This window comes from Strongylocentrotus purpuratus, unplaced genomic scaffold (assembly GCF_000002235.5).
Source record: "Strongylocentrotus purpuratus isolate Spur 01 unplaced genomic scaffold, Spur_5.0 spur5_scaffold_18, whole genome shotgun sequence".
Classification (NCBI taxonomy): domain Eukaryota; kingdom Metazoa; phylum Echinodermata; class Echinoidea; order Camarodonta; family Strongylocentrotidae; genus Strongylocentrotus; species Strongylocentrotus purpuratus.
The window spans coordinates 26,174,772-26,185,741 of record NW_022145603.1 but is presented as its reverse complement, the minus strand read 5'-3'; the positions used below and the strand labels follow the sequence as shown (position 1 = coordinate 26,185,741).

The window sequence follows — 10,970 nt, the reverse complement described above, 5'->3', positions numbered from 1 at the left end:
GAAAAGGGGCACTTATATCATTGTAAACAGGGAAATTACCAAAGGTGAAATTTGATTTAGCTCATGCTGCAATGATAATTATAAACCTTTAGGTCAGTCAGGAACTCCATGACTTTTACAAGCTGATCGCCTGTCTGATTATCAAGATATTAATAATTAGAATTACAAATTTTGAAAACCGTTCGCCGAACGGTTTTCATAACACTACAGTCTATTAGGGAAAACACGTAAGGTAAAACCGGTCACTCAAAGATTTTTACTTTTTTGAGGCACTTCTTGATCATTTTGAAGCGCGATTTTTTTAGGGCTTCAATATTACACCATATCACAGACACTGATAACATGTAGGACCGTGTATATCAGATTTAACATTGTTAAACGATTCCTTTAATAAGGGCATTTATCGGAGGTAAATTATTGCAAAGGAAAAAAAGGAAAAATTGTCGAAGGAAAAGGGGCACTTATCAGAGGTGAAAAGAGGAGGGGCATTCTTATAATGGAAAAAGGCACTTCTTACAAAGTTAAAGGGGCACTGTGTGGGTTATTGAACAAGTGCGGGGCATTGTGCCCCCTGCCCGCCTCCCCCGGAGGTCCTCCTCTGTACAGCCCCCCCCCCCCCGCCAAGGCGGGGCTCTGGGGTCGACCCGCCCCTTGTCCGTTGTCATGATTGTACTATTTCATCTCTGGTGAGTGCCCCTTATTAAGTGTGAGGAGTGCCCCATTTTCACTTTTGGTAATTCTTTTTACTTTAACATGTGCTCTTTTCTTTAATTTAAAATAAGTCTCATTTTCCCTTTGGATATTGATAGCCCCCTTTTCCTTTCCCTATAAAATGTGCTCCTAATTTAAAGCGATTAAGAGCCACGCTTTTTTATTTAATTTCACGTAAATCTGGCTCACTACGCTCGCTCGTATTTAAAGTTGATATAATTATCTTTCCATTCTTTTATGATTAAATTGTGCTTAAAAGTTAAAACCCCCACCAGAATGTTTTTTTCCCCTCCTATAAGATGCAATTTTGTTGCACTGCTACCTCACAATATTCATACCATCACACACAATTGCAAAGTACATTTTTCTTTAAAGTACATGCTATCTTGGACCATGTAAAGACAGAAACAAACATTGAAATCAACCCTGATAATATAATCACAATGTAGGTGTATGTTACACCAATGTCTAAAAATTGTATATTTTTGCTATGAGGTTTTCCTTTGTAACGGTGCCCTTTTCCCCGGAAAGTGCCCCTTTTTGTTGGTACCTACTTTGAATGACACTCCGCCGCCCCTGGTCTGCTGAAACCCCTATCTATACACGCTAGCCATATTATCATATACTTGTAGGCCGATATATCAAAGTCTCAATTAAGGGCAGGTACGTACGTACTAATCAAATTCTATTTTGAAATGTGCATATTTTCTGGTGCTTTTATTTAATCAGGGAAGGTTTTCAATATTTGATGCCATTATTATAAAACAATGGACAATACCGTCCAATCCTTCGAGTAAGATAAATTTATATATTGGCTATATTCCCGTATCATAATGTAAGTCTGTAGCAAGATTGAAGTTTGTTCTAATATAATGGTTTGCCCTAGAGTGATATATTTATGCACGTGGTGCAGTTGAAGTTGTTTCGATCTTTGATTAACTTCAATTAGCTAGACCAGCTTTAGAAAGTTCACTAATATGGCCAACATGCGTTTTGGGGTTATAGAACCGTTGATGAATCGGTAGATTATGTAATTTTGCAAAGTTTCACCGCAGAGGATGCTAAATTGTTTGGCTCTCCGCTTCTTCGTCAAAATCGTTTACGAAAAGCTTGTGATTGGTCACATGTGTAGCAACGCCATTGGCTTAAAGTTTATGCAGAGCGACTGGTGCGCCGGAGCCGTCTCTCTTTCGGATTTTTCCTGCCATATCTAATCAGTCGCTACGAAAAACGGGTGCTGCCGGGAGGACATACGCTAAAATTGGTCTTCCTCGATTCGGCACCATTCAGTATTGAGTGAGATTGGCACCATGCATTCATAATTTTGTATTGTTTTGTTTCGGCAATAGGTCAATGAAAGCAACAATTGTCGAGAAACTTGCTTGATATTTGCTGTGGTGTAAATATACACCTAGCTTTCTCAAATATTAATGATTTGCAACATTATTTCTTTCATTTACATTTTCCTATATCTGTCTCCACTTAAACCAACTACTCTGTCTTTTGTTCAGTGTATGCTTTCACACAATAATGTATTGACTTGTCATGTTTATCTCGCTTTTAACTTGAGTTTCACGTTTTGATTAGCATATGTTCATCTATTCTCATTTCATAAAAGGTAAAATGTTTGGTGGCGGAATGATTTATAGCCGGTAAATACTATTTCATCTCTCTATTCTATGCATCTTTATCCCACCCTCTCCCTCCCCACATGTTTCTCTGTTCCTTCTTCCCCCTCTCCCCCCTCTTCTTATCTCGCTTCCCTCTTATTTTCTGTCTCACTCTCTCTCCCTTCTCATCTCCTCTATATCCCCCCTCTCATTCTCTTTTAAATCTCCCCACCTCAGCATACCCCCTCTCTATCTATCTCTCTCCTATTCTCTCCTAATTATCTTCGTTCTCTCTCTCCCTTACATCCACTAGCAGTACCATCTCTCACTCACTCTCTCTCATTAAGTAACAGCTGAATTCATAAATGAACTTTTCTCTCTCAAATAAATCTTCAAAGCTGTAAATAATAATTATTTGATATGCTTGTCCGAACCGTCGCACCTTTCGATTAATGGACCGCCTTTTCCCCTGATTTCTTTTCTTTTCTCTTCACTGAAATATTTCTCTTCATGACAAATTCTAACTACTAACTGTAAAAACTCGCATGTTTACATGGTTAATAGCCGTTTATAATGCACAAACAGTATTATTCACAATTGTCACTTTCCTAGCTAATAGGTTCGCTATAGGGAAGTTGATCTTTGTTTGAATTATCGCGAAGATTCAAATCGAAAAGTCATTTAATTGCAAGTCTATCTTGGTAAAAGGGTTTATTTGTAACGATGTAAGTACAAAAGTAGTGACGTCACCTAGATTATTACCAATGAAATATAGAACATCTTAGCCGAATGGGAGGATTGAAAGGCTTATTTGTTTCCTGTTAGCCATGGGGATAATTCATGACTTTGTATAATATCAATGGGACAGTGTTGAAAGAGCTTTGAGAAAAATAGTGACTGATTTGGTACCACCAAAAATTAGCATTTATCATGATAAGTTGTATGATTACACAGTCACTCACAACATCATTACTGTGGATCACGTTTACACTATTAACTCGAACACGTGTAATCCTGATGCTAAATGAGTGCATTTCAAAACAACAGGGTAAGTCTGCTCCTGATCTATTCGGTGAAAAACAATGACACTTAAAGAGAATTTGGAGACATACGAGTGGTTGGTGCTATAATTATCCATTATTAAAGGTACCAAGTCCAATTTATAGGCCCAACAAATGAAAAAGTTAAATTCCAACAGCATTTGAAAGATAATACTAATTTAGAACTTCCCTTAAAACGAAAGGGCTTGAAAATGTCTTTATATAAGTGGGAAAATAACGACCATTAGTTGTCGAACCGACTATAGTGCTGGCAATCACGAAAGTAATAGTCTGATTTTCAGACCCTTGTACCAAATGGTTGTTTGTTTTGTGCTGCGCAAAGATTCAATCAGTTTCATTTTCGCCATTAAAAATTGGGTTATTGATGTAGACAAATGCTCATGTACCCTTTACAGCTCATTTTATGTATGTTATTACCAAAGAAAAAAAAAGAAGTCAGTCAGTCACTCAATAGTGTCCGACAGTGAAGTCTAGAAAGTAAACGGGTTTCCTTGCATAATGTAAATACTGTACACTGCTTAACGTTGAAATTTCAAAGACAGGACATACGTGACATATTCATAATTCCTGCAAAGTTTTACAGTATGTGATGTTGGCTACAAAAGGGACATAGTACTTTAAAGTCTTATCATTGATTTCCTGATACATTGCGTACGTCGTGCAAAAGTTAACAGTGTCTGTATAACCATGACAACCATTCCATAGTACAACACTCACGATCAGAGCACAAACCACACGTTACAATATTTTAAGTATGATGCAAAATATAGTCCTTTATTCGTAATCGGGAGGTCCCTGGTTTGATACGAAGTCGATGCACTAGTGCTCTTTGGTAAGCTCACACATAGAAGCATACACATGATTTCTTAGAAGTCTGAGGTAAAAACAAACCATCAACCAATATCAAAAAGACTATTTGTGGCAATTATAATTACTGCAGACTGGTTGCCAAACAAATATAAAAAATACCAGCAACGACTTTCGTCCTTCTTAGGTTCTGTGCGAAGGCACTTTCTAAAGTTGTCCTGAGTAATTTTTATCTTTATATTCCTGAACCAATCATTCATAGAATACTTGGGTAACTCCTTTTTTTAAAATTTTTTAAAGTGATTAAAAATAAACAGCTTCACTTCAACTACCAATGCATCTGTAGGCCCGGTACATTAACATTATACATGTACTACCAGATTATAAATATTTATATATAAAATAACTAGACATCGTCATAGTTTTCATCCGATTATAAATATGTAAGCTAAAAAAAGACAAAACCCTGTCTCTCCCAAAAGCAAGTATTCATTGCCTTACACATAATTATTGCAATATATATATATATATATATATACCGGTATATAAATTATACATCAAATAAACAAACGAATGAATGAATAAATTATTCAGCGGAAGGTTATTTGATAAGCAGATTACCAACAAAAACTGCTCACAAAAAAATGAGTGATGCAAATATCAAAATGGCGCTGCTTCAAGATAAAGAACAACAACAACAACTTATGTCCTTCTTAGGGTCTGTGCGAAGGCATTTTCTAAAGTTGTCCGACATATGTTATCTTTATACTCCTGAACCATTAATTTGTAGAATACTGGGTAACTACTTACTTTTTAAAGTGATTAAAAATAAATAGCTGCACTTAGACTACTATTACACCTGTAAGCCCAGTACATTAACATCATACATGTACTTCCAGATTAAATATATATAACATAACTAGACATCGTCATAGTTTTCATCCGATTATAAATATGTAAGCTAAAAAAAGACAAAACCCTGTTTCTCCCAAAAGCAAGTATACATTGCCTTACACATAATAATAGCAATATATATATATATAGATATATGAAATAAATGGATGAATAAATTATTCAGTTGCAGGTGATTTGATAAGCAGATTACCAACAAAAATGCTAACACAAAATGAGTGATGCAAATATAAAAATGGCGCTACTTCAAGATAAAGAACAACAACAACGACTTATGTCCTTTTATGTTCTGTGCGAAGGCATTTTCTAAAGTTGTCCTACATGTTATCTTTATACTCCTGAACCATTCATCCATAGAATACTGGGTATACTTCTTACTTGTTTTAAAGTGATTAAAAATTCACAGCTACACTTAAACTACTGTTACACCTGTAAGCCCGGTACATTAACATTATACTTGTACTTCCAGATTAAATATATATAACATAACTAGACATCGTCATAGTTTTCATCTGATTATAAATTTGTTAGCTAAAATCAGACAAAACCCTGTCTCTCCCAAAAGCAAGTTTTCATTGCCTTACATATAATTATAGCAACACTACATGAAAAGAATGAATGATTACATCATTCAGTGGGTGATTTGATAATCAGATTAAGGAAAAAAAATGCAAATGCAAAATGAGTGATAAAAGTAACAAAATGATGCTACTTAAAGATAAAGTTCGGTTCTGGTCATGTGACTGGATTGTTAAAGAAAGTGTTTGATAGTGATTGGAAAAAAAGTTATGCAGTTAGCATAGAAGAATTGGTGTTTTCTGTTAGGTTTTAGAATCATCAAAATAATAACAGATTGCCTCAGTATTGCTGAAAGTCCCAAAACGTTAGAATTTTTTGGTCAAAATTATGTTGAATATTTAGGCATTTTAAATGGAATTTGTTTCAGGAGGCACTTTTTTCCTCCATATAATATCCCTACAAACAGCTCATAAACAATTTCTTAATCTTTTCCAGAGCCTTCTTAAAAAAATAAAAAATAATAATCATTGATTTCCTGATCCAGCGTCTGATACATTTCTTCAGTAGTAGAAAGGGTTCCGTTCAACCCCACGCTGTTAAATATATAGTCAAGGAGAAGAGATAAGTTAAGAACATGAAGAAAACAGGAAGAGAAGAAGATGAAAAAGAGGTGAAAGAAGAAAAGAAAGAAGAACAAAAAAGATAATGAGAATAAGAGGAGAACAAACAAATATTTTAAGCACATTTAAAGTTTTTCAGTTTTGTGTCATGAATACTTCCACGCCTAAAATTATCGTGGAAGTGGAAATTTCCTCATAAATGAGTTCTGACTTAAACACAGCCATTCAATAGGTTAGTTTGAGGTCAAAGTAATTTCTGCCATTGATTTTAATTTTTTTTTTTTTTTACATTTTAAGATAGTTTATGGGCAAACTGGAAGTCCATCTAGATAGTTACTTTGAAATAACCTACCGGTAACCCAATAACTTCAGTACCAGAAATTAGTGCATTCGACCGGCCGAAAATAATCTATTGTGAGTTGTTATGGCATTTTCATTATTGCTTGTAACAACCTCGATAGCCGTTTCATCTCCCCCCAAAATAAATTGACAGCACAGTACACTTGAAAAGTCCCTGAATGATATCATCTAGCTAATGTAAAGTAAGTTAGACCTACTTACATTGATTTGGGCACTCATTTTACACTAGTACATCAGTCAATAGCTTACTAATATTGTCCCACATAGCTATGAACCTATGATGACAATACTGCTGTTCAATTATTGATTTGCGTTGCGCCTCATTGAACCTTTATTAAACATGATCGCAAAGATTTTCAAAAAAAAATGTACTCAAGTGAAAATTTCAATACCCTTTTGTTATCCCCAAGATGTAATGTTCGGATACATTATTGTAATTTTGGCACATTTACAGGGGGAGTCCACCCTGATATTAAGTCGTTTGTAATTAAAGCGGGAAAATGAGATATACAAATTAGTGAAAATGTGAGCAATATCTGATTAAAAATAGGAAAGTTATGGAATTTTTAAGTAGATATCAGTGAAACACAAATTGGTAATATTGTGACGTATCTCGCGGGCTCCTCTCCAACTTGCAATGTACAGAAAATTTCATAAACTTTCACTTTCTTAGTTATTGATTACGGAATAGATTTGTTTTTGGTACAGATGTTGTATAAAAACATGTTTTCAATAATTATTTTTAGAGTGCATGTATTATCAAGAAAAATAAAGATTCTTTTTGTTTTTTAGTACAGGGCAAATAGTAGAGGAGCTCGCAAGACACTTCACAGAGTTGCCAATTTGTGTTTGATTGATTGCAAGTTCAGAATACATAAATTTCTTACTTTTAATGGGAATTCGCTCAAACTGACCTATTTCTCTTGTTTTTCTGCTTCTATTAAACCAACTTACTATCAGGGTGGACTTCCCCGTCACTTGGTGATAGCTAAGGTTATTGAATAGGATGATTTTGTACAAAAGTATTTGCGATTGTGTTACAAGTTTACACGCAATTAGCCTCTACAAGAGGATATATGTTTAACAAGTCATTTTTTCTTCTAAGATACTCACATTGTAATCTCCTCCAACGACGTATGGTGTCTGGAATTGATCGTTCTGAAAAAAAAGAAAATCACATGAAAACTTTAATTTTTAGTAAAATGTTATCCAAGTCACCTACAAGAAAAAACTAGATGGAATTTTGACTGCGCGCAGTCGAAAATGATGCCTCCGCCATAGAGCAATTTAAACAAGTTTGGAGTTTAAATCTCCAGTGGTTCTTGAGATATCATGATAACAATCTCAATGTATGGAATTTCATAAGTTGACCTCTGTGACCCTTGACCTTTGACCTACGTGCTCCAAAATCTAATCAGATTGTCTTCCTATGGTGATACACACTATCATTAAGTTTGAAGTTTAAATCTCCAGTGGTTCTTGAGATATTATGATATGGTGATACATACTATCATTAAGTTTGAAGTGAAAATTCTCCAGTGGTTCTTGAGATATCGCGATAACGATCTCAATGTATGGAATTTCATAAGTTGACCTCTGTGACCCTTGACCTTTGACCTACGTGCTCCAAAATCTAATCAGATTGTCTTCCTATGGTGATACACACTATCATTAAGTTTGAAGTTTAAATCTCCAGTGGTTCTTGAGATATTATGATAACAATCTCAATGTATGGAATTTCATAAGTTGACCTCTGTGACCCTTGACCTTTGACCTACGTGCTCCAAAGTCTAATCAGATCGTATTCCTATGGTGATACATACTATCCTTAAGTTTGAAGTTTTTACATCTCCAGTGGTTCTTGAGATATCATGATAACAATCTCAATGTATGGAATTTCATAAGTTGACCTCTATGACCCTTGACCTTTGACCTACGTGCTCCAAAATGTAATCAGATTGTTTTCCTATAGTGATACACACTATCATTAAGTTTGAAGTTTAAATCTCCAGTGGTTCTTGAGATATCATGATAACAATCTCAATGTATGGAATTTCATAAGTTGACCTCTGTGACCCTTGACCTTTGACATACGTGCTCCAAAATCTAATCAGATCGTCTTCCTATGGTGATACATACTATCCTTAAGTTTGAAGTTTAAATCTCAAATGGTTCTTGAGATATCGCGCTAACAAACTCAATACAAGGAATTTCATAAGTTGACCTCTGTGACCTGTGACCTTTGACCTACGTACTCCAAAATCTAATCAGATCGTCTTCCTATGGTGATAAATACTATTCCCGAGTCTTAAGTTTAAATCTTAAATGGTTCTTGAGATATTGTGATAACGGTCAAACGGGACGGACGTACGGACGTACGGACGGACAACCCGAAAACATGATGCCTCCGGCACCACCTTCGGTGGCGGAGGCATAAAAACACCTGCCATTTTCCTCTAAATTTAATTTTCTAGTATAGAATTATCCAAGTAACTAACCCCTTGTCTGCGTTCACGGTCGTGTGCGAGTCTTTCTACCGCTCGGCTAACTGCATATTCACGGCGATCGAGAGAATTATAGCTCGCCGAATCCTCCCATGGATCATCACCGTAAAAAGAAGGGGCAGGGGTTTGCCTGCTGTATGGACTTTGGTAAGTCTCTCTGTGAAAAGAAAAAAAATGGCAATAATAACAAAAATAAAGAAACAATAACAAAACTAATACCAATAATGACATTAACAATACAAATGATAATAATAAGACTATAAATACCAACAATGATAATAAAAATAATAATAATATTAACTATAATAATATGTTATTCATCATTTTTGGCCATTCAGTAAACGAAAGTTATTTACAAATAAAATATTTTAGAAATTTCCCCTGGCACAATCCCTTGTCAGTCACTGTGCGTAACAGTGTCTGCACTGTCAAACTAGGCTGACGGCATACTGCATATGCTCTGTACTTTAGCTGCTCCGGATCGTATTTGATAGAATCAGAGACTGATGGAGCTAGGCTCTACTCATGGCTCTAAGAACTGTGGTAAAGTATCACTGTGCCTGCAGACTCCCCACCCCTGGATTCTCAGTGGTAATTGGCTTACCCTACAGCAAACTTAGCTGCGTTCCTCCGCGATGCCTGTATCAAGAAACCACACGAGCAGACGATGAGGATAAGGAGACTTGCAAACACACCCAGCACGATAGCGATGATCGCTCCATTAGACAATCCTCGTGGCTCTGCGGAATGAGATACAGAAATGAATAAAACTAGGTTATACCTCTAAATGCTTGTTATAGATTAAAAATAAGAAGCAGAAGAATAAATAGAAGATGATGAAGAAGAAAAATAAAAAGACAAAAAATAGGAAGAAGAAAGCAAAACAAAAAGATGTAGAGTGCCTACCTGTTGTTGTCTCTGTTTGCATTGTAGTAGGCTCAGGAGCTGTTGAATGAAAAGAGACAAAAAAGAAGAAATAATGAGAAGAATACTTAATAGGTTTAGCATCCCTCAATTAAAAGCCGGGGTTCAGATAAGCTTATATAGTTTGCTTTTCCCTTCCCTGACACAGGTGAAAAATACTTAAAACAACACAAATAATAATAATAATAATAACTACTACTTCTATTTTTGGCTCATACTGGGCATTGCTTCATGAAACCCTCAGAAGTACAAGATCAACAAGATCCCATTGAAGCGTAACACGTGCATTTATAGAGGTGTCGTGGTCGAGTGGATATGTCAGCCGACTGTGGATCACAACGTCCGTGGTTCAAGTCCCACCGCGGCACTAATGTCCTTTGGCAAGACATTGATCTACATTTGCCACTCTCCACCCAGGTGTTAAGTGGGTACCCGGTAGGATGCGAAAGCTAATGTGGTTTGATTAGCAATGGCACTTGTAAAATGGCGACTGGCTGGAATGCTCCCCAGGGAGTGGAGATTGTGCATACCTTGTGAGCGGGTAAGCATGAATCGGATGACCGGGGTAATAATATATATCTGTAAAGCGCATTGAGAGGGCCTGCGGTCCTAAAATGCGCTATATAAGGACGAACTATTATTATTATTATTATTATTAAAAATCAACACACATTTCAATGGAATGTCAGTGAACTTCTTCTTAATTTATGACGGTTTTGTGACACAATGCCCCGGCTGTTAAAGGTTCGTTCAGGTATGAAGAGGTAAACCGTGGCAGTGTCTCTCACTAACGTGTACATGAATGACAACTGCGCACAATATAGGTCCTGCCCGTAATTCACTCAGCTCTGTGTTTAATATCAGATACCGGAAATCTGAAGCAAACACTTGCGTTATTATTATTTTAAAAAATGCTGCATTTCACCGAACAGGATTTTACTC

General features: G+C 36.0%; 1 protein-coding gene across 1 annotated transcript in view; it reads right to left on the bottom strand.

The window, feature by feature from the left end:
• Window positions 1-4,135: 4,135 nt before the first annotated feature.
• Window positions 4,136-10,970, bottom strand: part of LOC763311 — a 90,183-nt gene continuing 83,348 nt past the window's right edge. Inside the window, exons 56-60 of the mRNA XM_030988885.1 lie at window positions 10,011-10,049; window positions 9,709-9,844; window positions 9,099-9,261; window positions 7,714-7,758; window positions 4,136-6,213 (exon numbers count right to left, since the gene is read on the bottom strand). Of these exons, the coding sequence (XP_030844745.1) occupies window positions 6,181-6,213; window positions 7,714-7,758; window positions 9,099-9,261; window positions 9,709-9,844; window positions 10,011-10,049 (416 nt within the window). The 3' untranslated portion in view covers window positions 4,136-6,180. The remainder of the gene's footprint in view (window positions 6,214-7,713; window positions 7,759-9,098; window positions 9,262-9,708; window positions 9,845-10,010; window positions 10,050-10,970) is intronic.